This window comes from Symphodus melops, assembly GCF_947650265.1.
Source record: "Symphodus melops genome assembly, chromosome: 14".
NCBI classification, from domain to species: Eukaryota; Metazoa; Chordata; class Actinopteri; order Labriformes; family Labridae; genus Symphodus; species Symphodus melops.
The window spans coordinates 6,054,061-6,080,222 of record NC_136704.1 but is presented as its reverse complement, the minus strand read 5'-3'; the positions used below and the strand labels follow the sequence as shown (position 1 = coordinate 6,080,222).

General features: G+C 39.7%; 1 protein-coding gene across 1 annotated transcript in view; it reads left to right on the top strand.

The window, feature by feature from the left end:
- The first annotated feature begins 8,552 nt into the window (after positions 1 to 8,552).
- The window catches only part of sspo (SCO-spondin), an 80,691-nt gene continuing 63,081 nt past the window's right edge, over positions 8,553 to 26,162 (top strand). The window contains exons 1-24 of the mRNA XM_079361640.1: positions 8,553 to 8,620; positions 9,941 to 10,150; positions 11,360 to 11,442; positions 12,671 to 12,841; positions 13,008 to 13,231; positions 13,402 to 13,504; positions 14,726 to 14,884; positions 15,046 to 15,131; positions 15,469 to 15,594; positions 16,109 to 16,265; positions 16,639 to 16,888; positions 16,985 to 17,126; positions 17,233 to 17,392; positions 17,614 to 17,786; positions 18,867 to 19,085; positions 19,180 to 19,345; positions 20,015 to 20,270; positions 21,789 to 21,999; positions 23,754 to 23,848; positions 23,951 to 24,207; positions 24,317 to 24,451; positions 25,153 to 25,355; positions 25,537 to 25,664; positions 25,979 to 26,088. Of these exons, the coding sequence (XP_079217766.1) occupies positions 8,568 to 8,620; positions 9,941 to 10,150; positions 11,360 to 11,442; positions 12,671 to 12,841; positions 13,008 to 13,231; positions 13,402 to 13,504; positions 14,726 to 14,884; positions 15,046 to 15,131; positions 15,469 to 15,594; positions 16,109 to 16,265; positions 16,639 to 16,888; positions 16,985 to 17,126; positions 17,233 to 17,392; positions 17,614 to 17,786; positions 18,867 to 19,085; positions 19,180 to 19,345; positions 20,015 to 20,270; positions 21,789 to 21,999; positions 23,754 to 23,848; positions 23,951 to 24,207; positions 24,317 to 24,451; positions 25,153 to 25,355; positions 25,537 to 25,664; positions 25,979 to 26,088 (3,877 nt within the window). The 5' untranslated portion in view covers positions 8,553 to 8,567. The remainder of the gene's footprint in view (positions 8,621 to 9,940; positions 10,151 to 11,359; positions 11,443 to 12,670; positions 12,842 to 13,007; positions 13,232 to 13,401; positions 13,505 to 14,725; positions 14,885 to 15,045; positions 15,132 to 15,468; positions 15,595 to 16,108; positions 16,266 to 16,638; positions 16,889 to 16,984; positions 17,127 to 17,232; positions 17,393 to 17,613; positions 17,787 to 18,866; positions 19,086 to 19,179; positions 19,346 to 20,014; positions 20,271 to 21,788; positions 22,000 to 23,753; positions 23,849 to 23,950; positions 24,208 to 24,316; positions 24,452 to 25,152; positions 25,356 to 25,536; positions 25,665 to 25,978; positions 26,089 to 26,162) is intronic.

Genomic DNA, 26,162 nt, shown 5'->3' with positions numbered 1-26,162 from the left:
TACAAAATTCAATCTCAACTGTCAGGGGAAATTCTTAGATAATGTCAGTATTCACCAGGATGAATACGGGCATGCATAGGCCCCTCCTCTTTAGCTCATAGCCTACGTGACTGGTTAAAGCTAACACATAGTTCACCTTCTTTCTTTGAACGAGCCTTATCTGCTTTGCAATTCGTCCCACTATTATATTTTCTCTTCTTCGCCACTTCGCCACTTTGCTGACATGACAAGTCTTAGGTTCATAGCAAACAGCATCTGTGTATCATTTTAAGGTGTTTGATTCTGAGGTCTTCAATGTTGTGTAGCTGTGAAACTGCAGCTTTTTCTTATAATTAACGGCAGTGTTGTCAGGAGACAGAAAGTACAACCCAGCATCATTCTGCTTACACTGTGTGTGTGTGTGTGTGTGTGTGTGTGTGTGTGTGTGTGTGTGTGTGTTGGTGTGTGTGTGTGTGTGTGTGTGTGTGTTGGTGTGTGTGTGTGTGTTGGTGTCGGTGTGTGTGTGTGTGTGTGCATGCGTTCGTTCTGTCCCAAAGCAGAGCTCCATGACACGGGAGGGTAATAGGTGTCTGTTTTAATTAGCGACTCTGCACTTGACACTGTACAGTGTTGCTGAATTAGCAACACTATAAGACATGCGCTCCACCTCATTAACCAGAAGTGTCAGGCTTTCACCTGAGAGATTTATGATGACTCAGAATCATTTACTGCTTCTTTATCTTCTCCTCTGCCTGGCAACATCACTCCTTCTGACACCTTGGCACATATTGTGCATTAAGTCTTTCAGCGAAGGTGCACACATTTTTAGATTTTCACTGCAGGTTGAATGCCAACTCCAGCTGGGAAAGAGATTTTACAGGCAGCTTGTGAGAGATCTTATTTTCTCCACAGACAGTAGCTGCTCAGGTGTTTCTGAGCAAGACTGCTGTGGGTAAACAATGTCTCCAGCTGTACAGAACAGCTCCCAGTGTTAAGATACAGCGAGTTCTGTCATCACCCAGCAAATGAAAAACAGAGTCTATTCAGTGGAAGCTAAAACTAAGAGGAAAGAAAGGTTTTTGTTGAGTTTCTTTTTATGACTCAGTTTTTCACATTGGAGACTTGATGGATCAGATAATCAGAAATACCCTTTACTGAATTCTTTAATTTATTTCAACCTTCAGTAGTGACATTGTGTGTGTATTTATACTGTAGACTGTATCAACATTTTTGTAGTCATTAAAAACTTGAAATTGCTGTAGGCCTACAGTGTGGCCGACCACGAACTACAGTAGAACTATTTGTTCCTATGTTTATTGTATGCCACTAGTACTTGAAGCAACACACGGGGCCTGTTTAAAATATTTTATTTTGTATAGCAATCTACAAAGGTATCAAAATGTAAAAACCATGACAGTTTTTATTTTTATTTTGGATTCTCACTTGAATGTAGACATAATCGAAACCATCTAAAGGCTTGTAATGTAAATGAACTTGCTGCCATCTAGTGGTCACTAGAGGTAATGCTGCATTTAAGCAATATAATAATTCCAGGAACCTTTAATGTTTCCTTTTTCGAAACAATATTAGGCTAAAATAAAATGTGATTAAAAAAAGGTAAGGCCTTTAATTTGAAGGATTTTATTTGGTAACCTCTGTCTTTTGTCTTCCCATTGACTACTGGTTGATTGAGTTTGACCTCTTTTAAGTTACAAAACACATTTGGCATTGATAGTAAATGTTTGACATCATTTAGTTGAAATATGTGACTTGCATAACTTTAAGCTTTACTTTTTGTGACTACTACTTGTCCAAAAACATTTAACACAATGCTGTTCAAAAGGCGTGATACAGTTGTCTCTTTTACATGCATGCATCAAAATATTTATTTTAAATTATAAATCTTCTTCTTCAGGTAGTGTGCAAATTGGAATTGCACTCACAATCAAATAGAAACAGACACCATAGTGAGAATGAGATAGTTTGGAAGTTAAACTTAAACATTTATATCTTTTAAATTGTCTCTGAATTCAAATTAAGATGTTAATGGGAAAAGGCACAAATAACAAGGACTTGTGAAATTATACCTGGGCACCTGGGCAACAAAGTTGATCTTCCTCATGGCCAATTGTTAACAAGTGTGGTGGCGACATATGTCTCCTCCTAGAAAGATTTTCTTCTCTTTGTTTATATTTTTTTTAAATACTCAATTTAAATGGTATTTCTTTCCTGTTTTTCGTGTGGCATGGCTGTAGGATCATCTGCAACGAATGACAGTTCTTGTACTTAACACTAGGGGGCAACAAATCCCAATTTAAGTTGAAGGCTGTTTTACTTTAGAAAAAAAAAGTGAACCTCGTTTTATAGAAGTATTTGTTTAAGTAATAGAGAATGGTCAACATATATATTTGCCACACTTTTCATATCCATCTCATAGTAACTTATAATTATTCACATTCTGTAGTTTGTGATCTACTGGTGAGCTGTTTTATATGACCAAACTGATGTATATGGTTTTTTGTTTAGATTTTAATGATTTTATATTGTCTAAGTAATAAAAGTTGATGTCATATTTTTCAAGGTCAATTGAATGTCACACTGTTCTGTTTTTTGAATGTGTAAAGCTTCTTTCTGAACTGTGTTGTGTTTGCTACAACACGGTCTCACTGCTTGAGTTCCTATAGTCTGTTGTGATGTTGGGTGCATTATTGCCATGGGAACAGCTGCAGGAATGCTTGTTACAGAGTTTACATTGTTTTTTGTTCTCTCCTCTGACACTGTCCATTCTTTGGTGCGTGCATAGCTTTTATGTTATCCCTCTTTTATCATGCACACTGTAAAACATGGCACACACTTATAAAAAGGGGTCTTAAGGTTGGGAAACAGTAAGTTGTTGGCAAAATTCCTTTTCCCAAATCATTATTGACCATCCACACCACACAAACTACAGTACTTCACCACTGCAAAATTCAACCCCCTCTTCCGCAGTTATTTTTCAGTTGCTGGGCTTGTACCTGAGCATTTCTCACTATTTGATACAGAAATTTTACATAAAAACTGATACAAAAACATGATCAACAGTTTGATTTATTTGGCCGTTTTAATATCCTTTGGTTGAGAATATGTTAGGTTTACCTGCTATGAAAGAATGTTTACATAAAGGACAAAGCACTTACATGTGCAGCTGATATTCATTGCATTGTGTCACATTGTATGTGAAGTTTGGTTTCCAAGGGAAACAGCAAAGTTAGGAGGTATCCACAACTATTTGGGGGGAGGGATCCGGAATCAGGCTGTTTGCTTTGTAAGGCCGGTTGTCTTTCCAGTAAAAACATTCCCGTGACGGGGGCGAGTCGAGCACGCTGAGAGTCAGAGCTTCACCACATGCAGGGCGGATATAGAGCATCCTGCATCCTGGATGCTCGCTGCTGCTAAACCTCAGCCATGGAGACGCAACGTGGTATTACAAAGTTCAGAAGAAAGCCCCCCACTTTAACACTCTTGCTCTCGTCAGGTTACATAATGTGGTATGATTTGGCCACCAGCAATAGGATTATGACTTGGTTTAGAGGTCAATGTTTATCTTGGATGGGAAACATTGCTGAGACACAGGAAACAGATCAGAAAGTCTTATAATTTTTAACTTTATCAAACAAAATGTGATATTCAAAAAGATTTCTTAAATAAATCACTGACCAACTTAATATATACTTAAAAAAAGAAGAAAATCTACTTCTCCAGAAATGAAACTATTTTGAAGAACTTTTGGTTTGCGTTGATTTTGGTGCCCCCTCTGATTTTGTAGATGACTTATTTTCCTGTTGACAAACATATCCAAGATATATAAAATAAAATTGTATCTGCTTTCTCTTGGTAGTCAACTGTATCACACACTTTCCAGGAAAAAAACTCTAGATATATATATATAGTATATATATACTAAAAACTACTATATATATAGAACTATAGACTCCTGCATAAGTGCTATTATAAAAGAATGGCTTGTCTGTCACACATTGACCGATGACCTCAGGTGTCCATCTCTGGACTATAGGTTTGCCATCCGCTCCTTGCCTGACAAAAAATGTGGGTTTTTGACGCCAGTGAAGGATCTTCATCGAAGAAGTTGAAGGGTCGGCGGAAGAAACCCACTGCGTTGCCGGGTGTTGCTGTGTTGGGTATATCTTTTGAGTGAGGCACATGCAGAAACCCAACCGTCACCCAGGTAACCAGGTCCTACATACAGAAGTACAAACATTACATTAGAGTAGAGTGGGTCACAAAAAAGATGTTTTCATCTACATTTAAAGAGCACACTGTTAAAAATGTCAGTATAAGTAAATAGACCTGATGGACAAGTCCTCGAGGGACCAAATTTAAACGACAGATGTAACCTTTTTGTGCAACACATCATGCCCACAATCTGAGCCACATTTCCCAGAATACTTTGAAGCATCTCAGAGGACGAAGCATATCAACTGTAATGTCTTTTGCCATTTAGTGTGCCTTCTCAAAAATCACACAACATAATCATTAAAGATTTCTCCTGAATAAGTATTTGTCCCTTATTTTAAATGACCAGAATGTGACCTTTTCCTATATGAGGGATTGACTTTCATTTGCAATGATTGACAATGCCTTCATTGTTCTTGATGTCGTCCTCAAAGGAAACATCAGATTCCCAGCGGTTATTCTGGGTGTACCCAGACTAACAAAAATAACTAACAAAAAATATGCTTTTACAAAATAAGACAATTATAATAAAGTAAATGCCACTTTGGATAACCGTAATCATAACCGTGTTCCCAAACTGGACTATCACACGAGCTTGACGTACTGGTTTAGCCTGTCCACGGTCTAGAGCTCTCAGGGCTTCATGCTTCCTTGGTAGATGGAGTTCTATCAGCAGGATGCTGTTCTTCTTCAGTGTCTTTCTATAAGCGTTGGTGAGCTCCAGCTCTGGAATACTGTGCATGTAGGCACGGACAGCTTTCAACTCACGCACTGTGAGGTCAGCATATATTGACCAACTGAAGAAGACAGAGTAGCTTCTTGTCTGTAATAAAATGACAAAAAAAAATAGACAACAAAGACATTTAATGTAATATGTTGACTGAATTATTTGATATGTTTTAAACCATGATAAAAAAGTACAGATGAAAGTGTTACATTTCTGCATCAGACTTTAAAAAACATTTGTTTAGACTACTTTTCTTTTCTTCGTTTTCTTTACTTCAACACTGATGAGCAATGCTTTCTTTTGCCCGGTGCTCGATTTGCTTTTTTGTGTCAGTTTCTCCTCCATTTCTCCACAGAAAACTCAAACAATATGCTTCAGGTTCCTTTATGACCCACTTACAGTACAAAACAACACTTCCTCATTCTTTGCTCTGTATACTTTGATAATTTTTCCAAAACCCAATTGAGTTATCAATGCAGTTAATTAGATTTCATTAATCAAATCCTCCAACTGAATGAGTTTCATTGTATGTTTACAGATAAGAATTTACAAAGCAAAGTTGTGATACATGGTGTAATGACTTGTCAGCAGTTTCAAGCTGCCTTAAGAAACTAAATGGACCACACGACCTTACCTCCAGGGATTCTCTTGCTTCAAGTCCTGGATAAAACAAGTTGAATTAGTCCAGTCCTCGCTGTGTCAACAATTGAAGGAAATTATCTGAAGGACACAAGGATGAATGGAATCGTGATTATATTTAACCTCCTACTTTGCAGTGAGAGAGACTGACTGGCTCAGACAGGGTTGTAAATATAATGAAATGTGTTCTTTAGCAGAGGGCAAGGCAAAACAATCAGTCAGAAAATATAAGAGAGGGGAAATAACACAAGGAATTTTCCTGAAATCCTCTCCCTTTTCTTTTGTCTTTAGGACATTAATGCCCAGAATGCACCAGTCTGAAATTTTACTCATGACTGGGCTGTGATCTGGGTCATCAGTGCTGAGGAGGGAAACGATCACTGAGTAATCGGCCAACTTAATGATATGCCGGTTACTATGTTTGCTTTGACACTCAGTAGTGTGTAACACAAATAAAAGAGAAGAAAAAACACATGAGGTGATCCAGTTGAAGAAAAAAGATGTTTGTGTTGTGACCTTCTTGTTAAAAATGCCATCAGCCAGCACAGACCACACGGCCAATGTTGAGGATGGACTTGAGCCTATCTACTAAAATGTGTGGTTGAATGGAATTAATAACTGAGGAGAAATCAATGCCGCCACTGTCATTCTAAAACATTTTCAAATGTTTACACCTGATTCAGCTGGTAAAAAGCTCAATGATGATTGTATTATGACACTTTGGGTCTGCTATAGCTCTGTCGAAATACCTTATGAACACTGATTGAAAATCAGTTTGAATATATAAATATATATATATATATATATATATATATATATATATATATATATATATATATATATATATATATAATTATATATAATTTAAAAAATCTTGCATATTAATTTAAAAAGTATGACAGACCCCTCCCCTAGTGTTCGAACCGAGTGCAACCGTTTCTCCAACTAAACTGTATTCTGATATGCAGCCAAAATTTGATTGGATTGTTTTTATTTGTAGTGTTTTATATCCCCAAACTTTCGGTCTGCAATATATGTAGCCATTAAGCCTCCTACAGTGTTTCTGAATGGGCGGGGGCCATATCTCTTCTGCCACGGTTGATTTCATGCCTCCCATGTTAGCTGATTTTCAGCTGGAGTTTTTTGGCTGCAGCTGTCTTGTTCAACTTTAATTGACACATTTCTCCCAATCTGCTACGTGCCTCTACTGGAGGAAGATTTAATGATTACTAATTAAGCTTTACAGCGGAGAATGACTTCAAAAGGTTGGACTCTAAAAAGCCAAACCACTGCCAGGCATTTGAGGTATCGGACAATTGAGGTCCACCCAAGCTGATTCATTCCTCAGCTCAATATTTCTTCCAGACACATTGTTATTGTTAGCATGTGAGCCTGCTAAAGCACTGGGGCTTTGCTGCATTTTCACCAACGCCAATAAAACCTACAAGCAAAAAGTCCCTCCCTTTCCTCCTTACACATCCCTCTTTAACCACTTATGATGACGAAGAGAACTAACAACTTGACTCAGCTCATTGCTATTTCTCCCAAGTGTTGAATTGAGCTTGGGAAATGTTGCCTTGTTCGAAAAGTAAATCATGACACACACACTATTCAAGTAAACCCTTGCAACATCCCGCAGCTTCTTCTTTCTCTCCCCTGCTCATGCCTCGGTCTGGCGCCAGCTGTGTTTGAGGCTCCTCACTCAGGGGTCAGGAGGTCAGACTTGGGATATTGGTGAGTCTAAAAGTCTTCAGTCCCCAAGTCTGTTGACATGCTTCATTGAATAAAAGCCCCATCATCCTGCCTGTGACGCCTCTCTTTACAGGATTAGGCTCTGACAAACATCTCTTTCTTCTGAGGCTGAGGCTCAACCACCCTCGCTATCAGCTACATTACCTCCTGTAATGGTTGACGGGGCGAGGTCAGTGGATGTGTCCGTCACTGGTCAGGTGACCTATCCCTGCCATGCCAGCTGTGACACTTACCTCTTACGTCCAATGGCAGCATCTTCAAATGCTGCGATGAGTCCCTTGAGTTGCCCCCCACATTTAAAACCCTACATCTCCCTCCACACCCCCCAAAAGGCAAAGCATCACTTCACTGAGGACTGTATTACATACTATCACACATGCTGTCAAGCAGAACAAAGAAAGTGATTAGCAGGATAGTAAACCCATAAAAAACATCTAATTTTGATTTACAAGCGAAGGACGCTTTGTATGGCAAAAATCCCAAGAATATCCAGAGGCACTTTAAAGGTAAGTGCACCTTTTCTTAAAAAGATCAACATAGAGCGAGTACTACATACATGTTTATCATTTTATGCAGTTTTTTTTTTAAATAGTTGAACAAATGTATATCAATGTAAAGGTCAGTCACGTTGATGTTTTGTCACGACCACAAAGTACCCAACACTTATAAAACACCAGAAATTTCAGTAGCAGTGGTTTACATTAACATTTCATAATATTACAAAGTTGCACTCTCCTGTCACAGTTCAGTATTTTCTCCCAGGTTTTACAATTAAAATCTGATTCACCAAAAGTTCCTTTTTTAAAACACAACTCTCATTTTCAGTTTCTCTTTCCTCACACAACAACCTCGTTCTTCCTCTGGGATGGCATTCAATCTGTCCGTCTCTAAAGACAAAGTTCCTGAACGTACGGTAACTGTGCGCAGAGGGATCTTTGTTACATTAAACTTAACATTGGCTTCTATGTCGCAATCCTTTATGAGACTATATTAGTTTTATTGTTATTAGTTTTGGTTTACACCATACATATGGTCATATCATTTACAGAAACTAACTTGCCTTGATATGTAAATGTAAAGATTTCTAGAGTTTCAGTGAAGTCATTAACATTTCTTAGTATTCCTGAAAACGCTCATTTTTTCATCTTTTCATCTGCAATTATGAAAATAGTTTTTCAAAGTGTAACCTTGTTTGTTTAAACAGGAATTTTAAGCACAATCATTCAACAAGAAGAACATGGAGACTCTCATACTGATTCTGTTTGGACTGCACACAGTGACAGGAATTGGGTGAGTAATATTCAGACCAGTTATGTAAGATTAAGAATATTTTGTCGAGAGCACACCAGAGTGCAGCGATAAAGAAGTTGGAACAGACAGAATGTCAGATAGATGGTTTGTCATTACAAAAGAATCATCAGCTTGAATACATGGTGCACAGATCACAGAGTAAACCACATAGACACTCAGAAACTCAGTTCATTCAAAGGCTAATATTTCACTATTAAGAAAAAAATAATGATTATGCAATAATGCTCATTGGGCTGCTCTCTGGATGGTCCCAACTCATGAGTTGTTCTTCCAAATTGGGAGTTTCTAACAGTTAAAAAATAGTAAAAAAAAAAAAGTCAATTCCCCAGGCACGATAGAGATGAATTAACAGATTAACATTTATATTCAGAATATTTGTTTTGTTTTGATGTTGTAATGTTTGTCCAAGACTAGTTGCTGCACCAATACAAATCCTAAAAACAATTGCTTTACCTGACTTGGTATCCAGGTTAGTTATTAAACAAAAATTAGATAAAATATGTGAATTCCTGAAAAGTTTCTCACCATGAACATTTATTTCATGTGCAATGTTTAAACATGGATTCAGGTCAAGTCTAAAAATGTGTCAGTGTCTGCAGATGTCTTTATTTTTGCTGTTTCTGAAGGAGGCGATAGCAATATTTTCCAGAGTCACAGTTTTTTTTAATTAATTGCTCATTGAACAAATCCAGCGTTTCTCCTGATTTTAAGCATGCATATTTATAGAAAGACATATTTTTATACAGTATTTAAGATTCCACTATGGTCGGTCTCTGTCTCAAGTACAGGACTTGTTTATTGACAGAATCACATGACATTGCTTGAGGAAATGTTTAAAGACGATATTTTAAGACCAAAGGCATTTTTGTGTATTTAATTCTGGTCTTTTTATGCCTTTATTTTAGAGATAGTCAGTGTTTGAGTCAGAAATCGCAAAGAGAGAGAGCGAGAGAGTGAGGACATGCTAGAAAGTATCACCACAGGTCAGATTCAAACCCGGGCCGCTTGCTTGGAGAACTAGAGCCTTTATACATGGGACATGCACACACTTACCACTTTTCTACTGGCACCTCAACCAATAGCATGTTTCGAGACAGATACAAACAGTAGACATATTTACAATGCACTTGTATGTGTTTTTATAAAGACTTTCTTCAGGTAAGTCGTGGGTCGATGTTTCATTCTTGACTGCTGCATTTAGGACCTGTTACTCAATTATGAGCAAATATTTTTGTATGAGGCCTGATTGTAATAAATTCAACATCTGAGTGAAAATGAAATGCATGTATTCTCCAACAGACACTGGTGTGAGCACACAATGCAGGAGAAAGTGGAGCGAGTCCTGTCCCCACGTCTGCAGCTTGAGGTGAGCTGCTCTGAGGTGTATCAGTATAACACTGAAGACTGGAGGCTGGATGTGGACAGGATGCGTGTCAAGCATGGAGGTGATGATGGCATTGCACTTTACTACAAACAACAGGGCCCCAAGGCTGCCTGTTTCATGTTCAAGTAAGTGAAAAATGGTGAAGTTTAAGTTCAAGTAACTGGTATGGTTAGCTGAGTTTTTTTTAAATAGCATTGGACAGCTCATCATTGATGGATGCTTAAAAAGCATCATTATGTCCATGAAATTTGTAGTTCCCAAAGTGGATCCAGGGACCCCAAAACGGCAGTTCATTGTGATGAGAAACAGAAGAAAACTAACAAGCCACTCATTTTAAAAAAGAAAAGAAGAGAGAAAAAAGTGATACAGCAACATCAAAAACTTGTAGCTTTATTTTTTCAGCCTTCGTTTTTGTCAACCCTTGCCCATCTTCTCTCATAACTCTAAGGCCCTGAAGCATTATGCTAAAGTTACATGCTACATATATAGGAATTTGTTAACAAAGAGCATGACCGACATTGTGTTTAATGTATATCGATATGCTGATGTGTTTGTTGAGGTTGTAGGGCCTGAAAATATGTTTGTTTCGTTTGGGAACGACTGCATTAGATGGAAGCTTTTTTTTCTTTATTTGAGAATGTGGTCTTTTTAGAAATTTAATCCTCAATAAAAGATCATTCTCTTTGCTAAAATTAAGGGGAAAAGCACTGTAAAAAATTCAGCATTGTCTCAATTTTTTGTCTTTTGGCAAATATTGTTGAATATATTGAAGCGTGAGATTGAATAGTGTTTCTCAGGTTGCCCATGTAGGAATGTGAGTGTGGCTGGTTGTTTTTCTCCATTCTGTATAGCAGCCTGTGATTGACTGGCGTACAGTCCAGGGTGTATCCTGTGTCGTGCCCAATGGCAGCTGCGATCAGCTCGAGCCCCGCCACCTATAAGAGTAAAAAGCAGTGTAGATAATGGATGATTGGACATTGATGATTATGGAGAGTTGGGTATGAGAGAGGGAAGATTGCAGGAGCATACTTGTTTTCTACCATTTTTGGGTGACATAGATTGACAAGGAATGTCGTATGGGAGTAAATACATTTAAAAACAATGCCTTGTGTAACATGTATTTTTAAATTGTGATTTAGGGTATAGGTGATTCTTTTAGAAGTACTATTTTTAAAACAATTCAATTGAATTAAAATGACATTAAAGGGTTGCATGTTGTGTCTTTATAGATAGCAGCCAAGCTTTTTTTAAGGGTGACTGGTATGGCATTAAAATGGATGCACAAATTTTAAAAACATACCAACTCTAAACCTGACACATTTGTTGTTTTTAAGACCGCCAGAGATGGAGACGCAGACCGTGAACAAGACAGTGAGGGTGTGTTGTGAGGGCTGGGGAGGAGCACGCTGCTCTGAGGGTGAGTACAAAAAACAAATACAAATCAGTGCAATGACCAGCATGCATGTCACTTTTCATGCTCGGTAAAGTAGAGCCCAAAAAAGCGACACCTCATAAAATATATAATTCTGCACAGACAGGGAAGCAGTAAGAGCATACTGCCATGTCTCAGAACAGGGCCAGATAATCACAGCGTGAAAATGATCAAACTATAATCAATTATCAATTAATTCTTGTTAGAATTAAACAATATAGATGTTTCTGCATTATGTGATTATTGGTTGGTGGGGAGACACTAGCTCTGTCAGGACTTTAGAATTGTAGGGTTGCTGGTTAAAGTCTGGAAATTGGTCTGTTTGCTGGAGAGTTGCCATTTCACTTCCTGAGCACTGCTACGGTACCCCTGAGCAAAGCAAAGAACCCTCAGCTGCTTGGGCGCTCTTTCATGTGCAGCCCCCAAACTCATAACATAACATCCTGCTTGTGCATGTGTGATTGAGGTTTGTAAGTAATTTCCCCTTGTGGGATTCATAAATAATATCTAATTCTTCTTTATTATATAAATATTATGCATCTGTATTGCATGCATGCATGTATTTTAAAAGTTTCCCACGTTTAACAACATTTTTATTCATTTATTTATTTTGTCATTCCAAACTAGGTTTATTGGTTTATTCTTATCACTTGTTTTATCTACAGTCCATTTATTGTTTTGCTTCGGGGGCAACAAATCTGCACACCTGCCTAAATTAACTCCATAAAAATAGAAAATTGCACCTGTAGTCTAGAGGTCAGTGCCTATATACACAGGTTATAGCCCTCCAAGCGACTGGCCCAGGCTCATATCTGACCTGTGACTTATTTCCTAGCATTGCTGTCCCCACTCTCTCTTTCCATTTTTGACTCCACTGTTCTCGCTCTAAAAAAAAGTCATAAAAAGCCCCAAAATAAACCCTTAAAACTGAAAATTAGAAAACTTGTTATCATTAGTTTGGCACTGGTTTCATTGAAGAACAAAATAACAAGAATAAAACATTTCCTGCACTATAAATATAACTAAGACTACAGTCGAGACATGCTCTAAATGCAATGCCATAGGATTCATTTTTTGTGATTCTAAAGTTATTATAATGTAAATTGGTTGAATAATTTATTCACTGAATCAGATTTATTTGAAAAAGTAACTGAGGTCCATGGCTTATTTTTTCTGCTGGTCTCTTTTTTGTCCTCTTTCTCCTTCGTTCCAGGTGTGGGTGTGCGTGGTCAGTGTTTCTCTACGTGGAGTTGTGAGGAATTCCCTGGAGTTCATAACTCCTCCCTGATGCCCATGGAGCAGTGCTGCAGCAGCCTGTGGGGTCTGAGCTGGAGGAATGCCTCGGATCAGACCTGCCTGTCTTGCACCTACACTCTCCTTCCTGGTCAGTTAACATGCATGCCCATGTGCTCTTACACATAGACTTACTTACTTATTTCAACTAATTTTCATTATCTTATTTCAGAAAACAGTGTGCAGCCACTTACTGCTTTTATTTCATGTGAAACAACAAGTACGGGATAGAATTCTCTCCTGTCTCTCCTCTGCAGACTCCCAGTTCTCTCCTCTGGTGCGAGGCGGTCTGCTGGGTAGCGTCAGGTTGCCTCAGAGTTCAGCCACGTGCATGTCCTGGGGTGGAGCCCACTTCCGCACTTTTGACAGAAAGCACTTCCACTTTCAGGGCAGCTGCACGTACCTGCTGGCCTCGTCTACTGATGGCACCTGGGCCGTCTACATCAGTACAGTCTGTGAGGGGAAAAGACGCTGCAGTAAGGTGATTGATAAGTAGGATCTGGAGGGGAATTATTAGAAAAAAAATGTGTGTACTTTTGTAATTGTCTCTCACCAATAATAGTAATATGTCAGTACTTAACATAAATTAGCAATGGTCAAAACGTTTTGCTTTGCATACATCATAACTGGTCCTTGCCTCTTTGCTTTCAGGCTTTGAGGATAATGCTTGGTCTAGATTTGGTCACCATTCGCCACAAGAACTTAACACTAAACAACCTGCCGGTCCCAAATGGAGAACCAATCTTCCAAAATGGTAAGATAAATACAATAATTTTAGCTGTCAGTACAGCTTCCTACACCTAGACCAGATTAAAATCAGATCAAATTTCCGTAATGCTCCTGCAACATCAAACTAGGCCTGCACTGAACCAGCTGAAGCAAATGTTCTGAAATAAAAAATAAAGATAAATTAAAGTATCTCATTGTATCTGTTAGTGACCAAACAGTAAGGCACGAATAAATAGTACGTGTCCCTAGCCTGTTTTCAAACCCCCCAATTATGAGAAAACAGGGCCAATGTTTTACAATATTATGGAAATGTCATGGACTTGTGAATATGTTTTAGTTCCATATCCATCATGTACAGTAAGTCGATATATGGACTATGACTGAACTGCGAGAAAGTCAGCCATCCATTATTACAGAAATGGGTTCCCAAACTGTGATTTCATCATTTTGTTTGTGGACTATAATATACAAGAGTCGAGTTCTTCTTCTTTCTTTTTTTTCTTTCTGTGCCAGGAATGAAGAAACTTCGACAAGTTGTAGATATACTGTACATTGCCAAGGCGTCACTTAATTTGAAAGGTCACTATGGTCAGAATCACACACACTAAAGCATGACCTGCTTTATGGCCAATTTACTGCAAAAAGGAAATTAAGCACTTTGTGCTGCACCAAAAAAAAGACTCACCATTGAGACTTTGAACTTATAAGGAAAGTGCATACTGAGGTTATAGGTCTAGTACGATGTTCGGTCATTATCTTACAACTTTCAACGATGGTTATCTTTATGCAATCACTGTCATCGCCCACTGCTGGTCAAAATAAGTAACTCAGATTTACTCCTTTATATTGCCTTCTCAGACCTCAGATGCTTACTTCCACTTCTAATGTACAGTTTGTGCTGACAAACCAATAGCTGAACACATTAACAACCATTAATCAATGTATTATTTGTAATTACATTACCATCATTAAACAGAAAACAGTCTCTCTGCTGACCGCATTATTTTTGCCTCGCTGTTATCAGTAATAACTGTCTTAGTATACTTAGTTTTTCTCAGTTGCCAAAGTGAAGGAGGCCCCTTTTGGTTTAAAATGGTATTACATGTGACCACAGGTCAAATTGTAAATGAAAGATTGTTAAGACATTTTAAATGGTTTAATGCTTTATGGAGATGAATCGATTGATCATTAACATCCATACCTGAGACTTAAAGTATCTTCTATCCTTTTTTTGGGCTCTTAACAGGAGTGAGTGTTCACTGGCTCGGGGACTTTGTGTTTGTGGAGAGCGGTCTGGGAGTGAGAGTGAAGTTTGACCTGAGCAACACAGTCTATTTGACAGTGACTGCTGAGCACCTTGCGGCCACTAGGGGGCTCTGTGGAGTCTACAACAACAATGCTGACGGTAAGAAAAGTGCCCTTTAATAAACAAATGTCAGGTTTTTGTATATACTTTTTACAACTGAAATTGTGTTTTGATAACAGTTAGCTTATTTGGACACGTTTACCTTTTCATCACACACCTTTGCAAGGCAACGCTAACCTGTTTGTGTATTTGTGTCAAAGATGACTTCACCACAATGGGTGGAACTGTGTCCCAGTACGCCGCCAGCTTCGGCAACTCATGGAAAGTTCCAGACCAGCAAAATGAAGTACTGCACTGCATTTATTAAAGACATGTTTCATTGATTATATCATTATTGTGCTTTTGTCACCACTGTTATATTATCTTTTTGGACACCTTTATAACACATTTCTGCTTTCTGAATCAGACCTGTGTTAAAAACAACTGAATGGTTGAATAACGGTTATTGATGTTGGACAGCTGTTAACACAGACTAAACATGCATCTCATTATTGGAGGAGGTTTTAGCTGTTGCTTTGGTGTGAATGAAGTGTGACATTTTTGACTGTAAATGAAATACATCTCAAATTGCATGTATGTGATGCACCCACTCTAGATCTGTCTCTGTCCTGTCCTCCCCTCAGGGCTGCAGTGATGCAGCTGAGCTCGGTCACAGCTGTGATGTCTCAGGAGACCCGGCGCTACGCAGACAGGCACAATCTGTGTGTCACCGACTGCTGGCAGACCCCTTCACACACTGTCACCCCCGGGTCAGACCTCGATATCAATGACCTAGACACATTAAATTTTTTTTTTTTTGCAATCAAATGTTATCTTTTAAGCCCATATACTGTAAAGAGATGAAAGCCTGAAAACTCAAATCGGCTCCATGGAAGTAATCATTTAAAAGGAGCCAATTAAAAAGGAACTCCAACAGATGGGTTAGACTGAATAAAATAGTATAATAAAACTGGTATTTTGTCAATTAATAATTAATGAATAAGGGTGTTTCTTTCATTTCTGTCTACCTTTCTAGCTGAAGTTTTTGCTTATAGTGGTATGTCTATTTAAATAACAAGAAACTGTCAAATTAATGTTTGATTTATTAACTATTGCACATAAAAGTGAACACAATTAGTTACCAGTCAGACTTCATACTATGCAGCTCTTAATATCAAACGCCCTCTTTACATTGTTCGTACAGTTTTGAATTGAATTTACAGACACTTGTGGGTTGCAATCAAATAACCCTGACGTGGTTATTTGTGTTTCTGTGGCTTTCAGGTGGACCCAGCAGCGTACGTAGACACATGTCTCTACCTGTATTGTAGTCTACCTCCCAAAGAGAGGGACTCAGCAGTGTGTGACACCCTGGCCAGCTATGCCCGCGAATGTGCTCAACAGCACGTCATAATAATGTGGAGGACAGCAGCTCTGTGTGGTAATGAAATAAACAGCATTTATATACTGTTGACTGAGAAGAGAAAAGTCTGAAGAGAAAACAGCCTTCACAGATTTTTTTGGGAGATCATTCATCAAAAATAGAAGTCACTCGATAAAGCAATCCAACACTGTGGCAATTACAGGATGAAAACTGGTAAAAGCTATTATTAGTTTGTTTATTGTGAACGTTCTGATTAAAATAGCCTCCATTGATTTATGTGCTCCATTACTTTCTTTGAAACCTGTCTAAGAGTCCACTGAATATTTTGCAGTTCAAAGCATCAGAGACATAAAGTAAGGAATCAATGCCTTCAGTGGATTCAGTGGAAATCTTCAACTCTGTTTTGTCCTATTCTTTTTTGTCCCTCAAGGTCGAGTCTGTCCCAGAGATCAGGTATTTTCAGACTGCGTGTCCTCCTGTCCCCCCACTTGTGCGTCCCCACAGCACACAGGGCCCACGGCCATGGGTCAGTGCAGGGAGGAATGTGTGGGGGGCTGTGAGTGTCTCCCAGGCCTCTACCTTCACAGAGGACTCTGTCTGCAAAGAGACAATTGTCCTTGTTTCCACCGAAGAAGCACCTACAAATCAGGAGACAGGATACAGCAGAGATGCAACACCTGGTATGCCTCAATGTCTGTCTCTATTTGTCTGAAACCATGTCCATTCTTGACTTTCACACTCTTCTTTTAACTTTTTTTAACTCCTAATCATCACAGTGTGTGCAGAGCAGGCCAGTGGCAGTGTACTGGAGAGAAGTGTGCAGCACAGTGCAGCCTGATGGGAGCGCTACAGGTGAACACCTTTGACAAAAAAAGGTATTCGCTGCAGGGAGGAGACTGTCTGTTCACTGCTGTGGAGGTGAGACACATACAATGCAACCATGCACACATTTACATACACTTTGAAAAACATTTGTGTGTGTGTATAGCAGCAACTTGTTTTTTGTTTTTTGGTGTGTTTGCAGGACTTTATTGACAGGAAGCTGGTGGTTAGTGTGCGCAGTGGGGAGTGTACAGCAGGAGGAGGAGGAGGAGGAGGAGGAGGAGGAGGAGGAAGAGGAGGAGGTTGTGTGACGGAGATCTTGGTCACAGCACTCCGCACCACTGTCTCCATCACAGACACTGGTGAGTTCATCCTCTCTAAATGGATGAACTCATTTAGAGAACATAGTGCCACTTTTAGCAGCTTAAAACTCCTATCATGTTGTCGAAGTATTGCCCCTCCACTGATGGAGGTCGCTGCTCTCTGTCTCTCTCTGTGCTTTTCAGAGTATACATAATTACCTGATGATGTCTTCAATATGTCACCTGCTTTCTGATAGCTTAGTTTGAACTGTAACTTCCAGGTATAGTGACACTAAATGGCCAGAAGGAGTCATTGCCTGTGGTGACGGGGGACCTGGTTGTACGTAGGGCCTCCTCGTTATTTCTCCTCATCCAGACTTTTGGAGCCCAGCTGCTGCTGCACTTAGACGGACCTTTGTTGCTCATCACTCTGCAACCTGGCTTTGCAAACAAGGTACTATCTTTACACCTCATATGGTATGGACTTCAGCTTGTATGGCACTTTTCTAGTCTTCTAACTACTCAAAGCACTTTAACACCACAGGTCACACCAACCATTTGTTACATGTCCTGGATATATGCATAAAGGGTCAGATAACTTTATCTATATATGTATAAGGTTAGGAGTAAAGGTCAGTAGAGCTGTGCTGTGGTGTGGTAGGTCATTACTTACCGACGAGGAAGGAGAGGGGATCCTGAAGAAATTCGGTCAAATGGGTTTCGAAAATGTATTGAAAATAGAAAAAGGTACATAATCCGACAGTCTTTTAACTTTCGGTCTCAGAGACAAAGTCACATCCATTCACACACTGAGGTTTGTATGTAAAGTGTCCATCAGAAGTAAGTAATCCCATTCATACACATTCACACATTCAAACAAACAACTGGCCTTAAGTGTCTTGCCCAAGGATGCATCAGACATGTAGCTGTAAGAGCTTGGGATGACACCCCCAGGCTTTCGTTTGAGAGAAGACCGACTTTACCAACTTAGCCACAGCTGCCCCAATATGGCCAATCAGTTGTGCCTTATTTAGTTAAAAGGGGTTGAACTAAGTCTTAGGTCTAGAACTGGCTGGAGCTTGTATTTTTAGTTTCTGAACATTCTGCATCAGTGTCTTAATACAGCAGGGGCGTGTCGAGACTGGGGTAGCTCACCTGAGGCAAAGTCTTATGCTGGGGTGGCCTGACATTTGTGGGTACACAAATAATAATTTGGCAACTTCTTAACTTGGATCTTTAGAGATTCAAAAAAAGTCATAATTTTAAACAATTTGAAAATTGCATGCAAACTATTGCTTGTGGTCTAATGTGAAAAAATAAAGTAATTGACAATTATATCCATTGCACGTTAGACAGTATGTTCAAGTTTTACTTTTTTTATCCGATAAGCAAAGTATTTATTTACAACTGAAAGCACTACCGTTTAGCCCGTTCAAAAAACGGCCAGATTAGCTGGTTTGTCTAAACTGACTGAAACTTCAGGTACAAATTCATATTCCTTGTTTGAGTTTAAAGTATTACTTTTCTATTCAAGGTGCGTGGCCTGTGTGGAACGCTAACTTGGAATCAACATGATGACTTCACCACGCCAGAAGGAGATGTGGAGAGCAGTGTTTTATCCTTTGCAGGGAAATTCACAACAGAGCGCTGTGCCCTACCTAAAGGGGATCCGTCCGATCCCTGCACCACCTACACCCAGAGGAGACAATATGCAGAGACTGTATGCTCCGTTATACACAGTCATGTCTTTCAGGTAAAGTGCATGAAAGTGTTTTAAATCTCCTACTATTTAAGGAGGAAGTTTATGGGGGTTTTTTTCAGTAACACTTTCTTTCCTGATTTTGCAGGTGTGTCATGACGTCGTGGAGAGGGAGCCCTATTATCGTCTCTGTCTTTCAGAGGTTTGTGGCTGCCATCCACAGAAGGCCTGTCATTGCAACATCCTCACCGCCTACACCCGACACTGTGCTCAAGAGGGAGCTACCATCCACTGGCGAAATCAAACGTTCTGTCGTAAGTTCTCAAGGCCATAGATAGAGTAGTGTCTTTGTGAGTTCATGACAGGTCACCAGGAGACAGAGAGTTTGTACAGTAAAAATGACTCGAACAATAGTGTTATGAGGTAAAGGGGCCAAGGATTGGTCTCCTCCTGGCTGTCTTTACATTTGTTTTGTATGTTTTTTCATTTATTTTTGTCTGAGATACAACAAGAGAAGGGCACATCTGTATTGTGTTCTTCGGCTGTATTATAAGAGTCGTAACTACGGCGACATCACCCATTGTGTGAAGCGATCGACTCCTCCACTGACCCACAGCCACCCCAAAATGAGTAATCTAGAACAGTTTGTTTTTTCTGATAGACTAACAACTGGGCTTCCCTCAAGTTAGAGTTGCAAGGCCTGACCTCACACTGATAATTGACTAATTCACTAAATTGTAAAACTACTTGGACTAGAGCAAAATGACTTGAACGACTTTGACCGCACCAGTTGCAAAGCCAAGCTAGTGTTCAGTTTTAGCCTACAGCTAAAGGAGGTGTTGATGTTGTTTGTCTGTCTTTATAGTCTTTGTAACACTGCTTAAAAGCCCAAATCAGAGAAATATGTTGCCCTTTCACATTTAACCCTTTAAAGATTGACTGAAAACTGTTTAAAGCTGTTCTCATGTCCCCTGTCTTTCCAGCGGTCCAGTGTTTGGGAGGTCAGGTTTACAAAGAGTGTGGTCGTGCCTGTGGCGGCTCCTGTACTGATGGTTGGAGCTGCGATGATGATGATGGGGTTGGAGTGGGTCTGAGGATGTGTATCCCAGGTTGCCAGTGCCCAACAGGACTAGTGCAGGACCACCAGGGCCAATGTGTACCCATCAGTATGTGCCCCTGTGTACAAGGAGACAAGACCTATCAGTCTGGTGCTGTTATTAAGAACAACTGTAATACCTGGTATGTCGTCGATCGAGTACTCTATCTTTAATACTCTACATATTTTACCAATTTTAAATCTAAACATGATCAAGGCTGTAAAAGCAATATGATCAAGTCACTGTGTAGAAAAATCCTAAATATAAGTACAGATGCAACGTAAATTGAACCCTGAAGATTACACGTTGCCTCTTAGATGACTTTATTTTACAGATGCATCTGTGACTCCTTTAACAGTATTTGACTCAGTTTAAATTTTAACACCCCGACAAAGACACACTCCTGCAAAAAAGAACAGCAGACACACTGCAGAGGCAAACTCAGCACAAGCTCTTACTGACCCAGTTGCATAGACTTTATGTTTACAACATGTCGTAAAAACAGATGCATGTCTCTGTTTTGACTGCGTTCATCATGTGGTGGCTGTGATGAAGAAAACAGCAGATGTGTTTCTTTGCCTTGTTTAAAGAGCAAACATTTAATGCATCTACAGTATAATGTTTGAATTTCATTTTTATTGTTTACGAGTCTTGATCACATGAAAATTTGCTCAGATCAACTTAGTCAATATCTAAGATTGAGTACATCTAATTGAAGCCCAAGGATAGTCTGAGTGAATGTAAATGTGGCTTTGTTTAGTCCTGTTGTTTGTTGTTTCATTGTCACTCATTTCGCCATTTTATCTATTCTAATTTTAAATGCTGAAACTCTAAATTGTGTGTTCACCGTGTATGAGAGCGTACTGTCCCTATCGCGACTCCCTGGTGGTGCAAGAGCTCTGATGAAATCGCCCTATGTTCCTGCTCCCTGATTCAGGATAGGTTGATTTCATTGCATCTCTTCACTACACAAACAGAGTGATCGTCACTTTATCTTGAGTCAAGGTACCGATAAATGTGTTTATCTCTCAGTATTGTGTATGTTCATGTCCGTGTCTGTGGATAGTCCTATCTTTACTTGACTTTTATTATATTGGAACTGCAAATCATACCCAGGCATAGACCTTTGACCTAGTTATATGGAAATTGGGTAATTGCATTTGGGATAATAATTATACTAATTGTGACTTACAGTATAGTGCATCCATTTACAAGTGAATTAAACTTTTATTTTCTCTATTTTATTTAACCAGGAAACAAGAGCTAATTGAAATTATTATTATTTTACAAGAGTGTCTTGCACAAGACAAGCAGAATGAACTTACACCTCATTGCAAATTTTATTCCTTTCTTGTTGTATTTAACAGCTTAAGAAATAAAATTGAAACTTTATTCGTCTGTAGTTAACATTCATGAGCCAGAAGTGATTCAACAAAATACTCAAGGGCTCTCTACTAACAGCTGGGCCAAGTTGCCAACTGCTTTGGTTGCAGTTCTTTCAGTCATGTATTAACTCCACGTATGTCAATGTGAGGTTAGATTTTTGCTGAATTCCATCATTTTCTTTTTTATTTACTCTTGGTACGGCATGCATATCTATATCTATATCTCTATATATCAAGATTCAGTGATTCTGCACACTCTTTTCTTCCCTTTACAGTGTGTGTGAGCAGGGACAGTTTAACTGCACTCAGGAGCGCTGTGAAGAGGTGAACCGGTGTCCAGGCTCTTTGGTCTACTCTCCACGCTCCTGTCTCCTCACCTGCTCCAGCTTGGACCCTCCAGGTCAACAGCAGGGGTCCGGTGTTTCAAAGTCCAGCTGCAGAGAGCCCCTGTCTGGCTGCGTCTGTCCCAAGGGAACTGTCCTTCAAGTGGGTGAAAACTCAAATTACATTTTCTGAAGCTGATTTTGGATAAACAATTTCTTTTTAAAATGTGAACTGTTGAGACTATAGAGCCTTTACCATGAGACATTTTACTGAAAAGTCTTTGTGTCTTTGCTATTTAAAACGTAGCCATACAATGAATCAACATAATAGGTCCATGAAAATGACCTTGAAACCCCTTCGTAGAAAGCTGTCACTCTTAACTAATGTCACAAGTTGCTCTTGTTATTACCAGCCCTTAAAGTTCATCATTGGTGTTTTCAGAACAAACAGTTTTTGGGACTTTTTGAAGAAGAGCTTGGGAATTCCCTGAAAACTACAAACTATGGGGACTTTTTGTCTGTCTGCATTCCCCTGGCCATGGTGACAGTGGCTGACAGTGATTTGTTTTTTTTAGTCTTGTTTCAGTTTGCATCATCTTCCCACGGTATAGCTTCACTGTGTGGTCGATACCCATTATCGCAAGCTCGCACAAAATACTGTAACATATCTGTATTTAATTCATAACAGTTTTTATAATATTTGTGATCAACCAATCAATGTACACTAACTTACAGACCAATCATTGTGTACTTCACTCAAAGCCTCTCTTATTGTGGAAGCGACTCTAACTCAGGAGCAGGAGCTAAAAATCTTCCTTCTTCACCTTGCAGTTCCTGCGTTGCAGAATAAATAAAATAGGGGGAGAGTTCCAGCACTTCCTTGAAATTTGAAGAGTTTTTAAGGGCTGAAAATACCTATTTGACTATCTTAACCAGCTTGCTAACGTTAAAGTCAGTTTGAGATTTGGATGCTAACACTGGAAATTTTAGTTAGGTGAAACTGAACCAAAATTGCAAAGCTGTGGTTAGAGTAAAACCAAAAACCAGTGAGCTTTGGGGTAGGATTGGTGTCTGGTTATGGAGTGCTTTATGGGTGAGAAGAAGGATTTTCAATCTGATACGGTATGGGAGAGGGAGCCAGTGAATGTCTTGGAGGAAAAGGGTGATGTGGTCACAGGAAAGGGTCCAGGTGAGGAGATGGGCAGCAGTTTTTAAAAAAAAAAAAAATTTTAAGATTTATTTTAGGACTTTTTGTGCCTTATTAGAGTGATGGGATAGTGGACAGAGACGGAAACTAGGGACAGACAGTGGGGATTGACGTGCGGGATTGCTGCCTATGCTGCCAAAGTTGCTGAATAATATTCCACACAGCAGAGTTTGGTTTTAAGGTTCTTTAGAGTGTTTCAGGTTGCATCACATTATCTTGCGTCCCCTTCCATGGCTGCTTTTTTGTGTTTGTTTTCCAACACATCATTTAACATGAACGCAGAGCGCCCCCTTGTGGGCCAAACAGAACATTACCAAACTACAACGTCACAGGCATGAAACAAACATGACAGGATGTACTGAACTTTATTCAGGAGGTTGGTGGTTGTGCCATTTAGGACGCTGTAACAGTAATCGAGGCATGATTGACAGAGCCAAAAAAATTCTCCATAACAAATTGGTGTAGTGTTGAACTGTAACAACTGTGGGCCGATATCACCACCACAGCAACCCTGGTTGGGGTTTCCAGGGCAACTTAGGGTTGTGCCCTCAACACAGATGGAGTAAACTGGATGCCTGAATCGTTTTAAATTAGGCAAGACCAGTCGGTGACTCTTACGGAAAAATAAGACCCTGAAGTCAGAGACTTCTCATACATTCGATATTTTATGACCCCATATGGTGAAAATAACTTAAATTTGTTTAACTCAGGGAGATAACTGTGTTCTGCCAGAGGAGTGTCCATGTCACCATAACGGTCATCTTTACTACACCAATGACACCATCACCAAGGATTGCAACACATGGTAACGTATGCAGTTTTATCACTTGTTACCATTCTCTTTAAAGAGCATATTGCTCATTATGATCTTCACTACACTTATTTCATCCTTATTTCATCCCTTCAGTGTGTGCAAGGAGCGCCGCTGGCACTGCAGTCAGTCCGCCTGCGCTGGTGTGTGTTTGGCAACTGGTGACCCACACTATATCACATTTGATGGACGCTGCTACTCTTTTCTGGGAGATTGCCAGTACGTGCTTGCTCGCGAGACCAGCGGCTTGTTCAGTGTCACGGCAGAGAATGTGCCCTGTGGGAGCACTGGGGTCACCTGCACAAAGTCAGTCACCCTCAGTCTGGGAAATACGGTCATACATCTGTTGAGGGGTAGGTGATATTATGATTGACTGTAAGACGTTTTAGTCCATAGACACCACAGAAGATGTAGGAAATAGGTGTGTTACAGTAGGTAAGCTATCTTGTCTCTGTCTTTCAGGTAAAGCTGTTACAGTAAATGGGATGCCAGTAGATCTACCAAAGTCGTATAGTGGCAGCGGGCTGACGTTGGAAAAAATTGGACTGTTTGTCTCCCTCTCCTCCCGACTGGGGGTCACTCTTCTGTGGGATGGAGGTACTGTACAACACATACGCACGTTCAAACATCTGACATCTGAAATAAGTTATCAAAAATCTTTCAAACTCTTTTAGTCTCTGTAGACTTTTGTCCGTCATTGTGACATAACATTTACCAATTGAGGATTTTTGAGACCACCTTGTATTCTGATGTTGTAGGAAAAACAGAAAAACAATAGATATATACAGTAGGTATATAATCTATAGAGATTTGTTTTGGCTTGTAAACATTGCTAAGGTTCATAGATGGATGCTTTTTAAACAAGACAACATTATTATTGGACAGTTCTCAAACCAGCCCCCAAGTGTTTTATTGTTCTTCACAGTAGGTTTCATATAAGCCGAGGGACTGCAGATGTAAACTAGCTCTGAGCTAAATCTGGTGCAATACATCAAATGGCAACATTTATGTTTAATATTGCACATGGGCCCTTTACCAATAAAGTTGATAATAATAATAGCCTATTGAAGAAAAATTGAAGTGGATATATTATAAGCCATCATTATCTGTTAATATCAGCCAAACGATATAACAGTCAGACTATCTTGTTTTTTTCTTTATATTAAACCAAAATAGTTTTTATTTGATGGACGTTTAATTGCAGAGGAGATACATTCTTGCTTGTGTGTTTATCTTTGGATGCAGGTGAAGAAGCCTTTTATTAGCAATGTTGTTATCATTCCACATGTGGTCTCCAGGCATGCGTGTGTATGTGCGTCTGGCGGCCAACCTGCGCGGCAGGGTCGGAGGCCTGTGTGGCAACTTTGATGGAGACACAGAGAATGATTTCACCACACGGCAGGGCATCGTGGAGTCTACACCCGAGCTCTTTGGTAACTCCTGGAAGGTCAGCCCCTCCTGCCCTGATGTGACAGACCAGGACCTCCGGGACCCTTGTGCTGTGAGTTCAGGACACAGACGTGCACACAAAAACAGACACTTTCCAAGAATATTCCAATTAAAATTAAAATTAAATTAAAATTAAAATACTTCCAATTTTTCTTTTTTAACTTCGGCTTTGTTGCAGAACCAGCACACACCAACTAAAGCAAACTATCTCCTCTGTTTTTGTCTTTTCTCAGCTGAACCCTCATAGGGTGACCTGGGCCAGGAAAAGGTGTGCAGTTCTGACTCAGGCGCTCTTCTCTCAGTGTCACTCTGAGGTGCCCTTTCAGCAGTACTACGACTGGTGTGTCTTTGATGCTTGTGGGTGAGTGACGGCAGTAAGCACCAAGTCACAGTGCTATCTTCAACTATTGTAGTAGTATGAACGTCTGTGAATACATGCCTGTCCCTACTTAACATTTCCAGCCACAAGCATTGATTTAGCAAATATTCGTCACAGCACCCAGGGTATTGCATTTTTTTTTTTTGTCATTGATAGGCATACATACGCATATGCACATATTTGCAAGCTACATTTACTGAACCACTGTGATTCACCAAAATGATCTGTACACACCTTTCATATCTAGAAAAAGTAACCAGCACTCTTCACCATTTAGCTAATTGTGTGTGTTTCAGCTGTGACTCCGGCGGGGACTGTGAGTGTCTCTGTACAGCCATTGCTGCCTATGCTGAAGAGTGCAACCGACGAGGGGTCTACGTCCGCTGGAGGTCTCAAGAGCTCTGTCGTATGTCAGAGACACACTATGCATACACGCTCACATACAGTGTATACTGTTGTCTTACAGATTCCTGTAGCTGT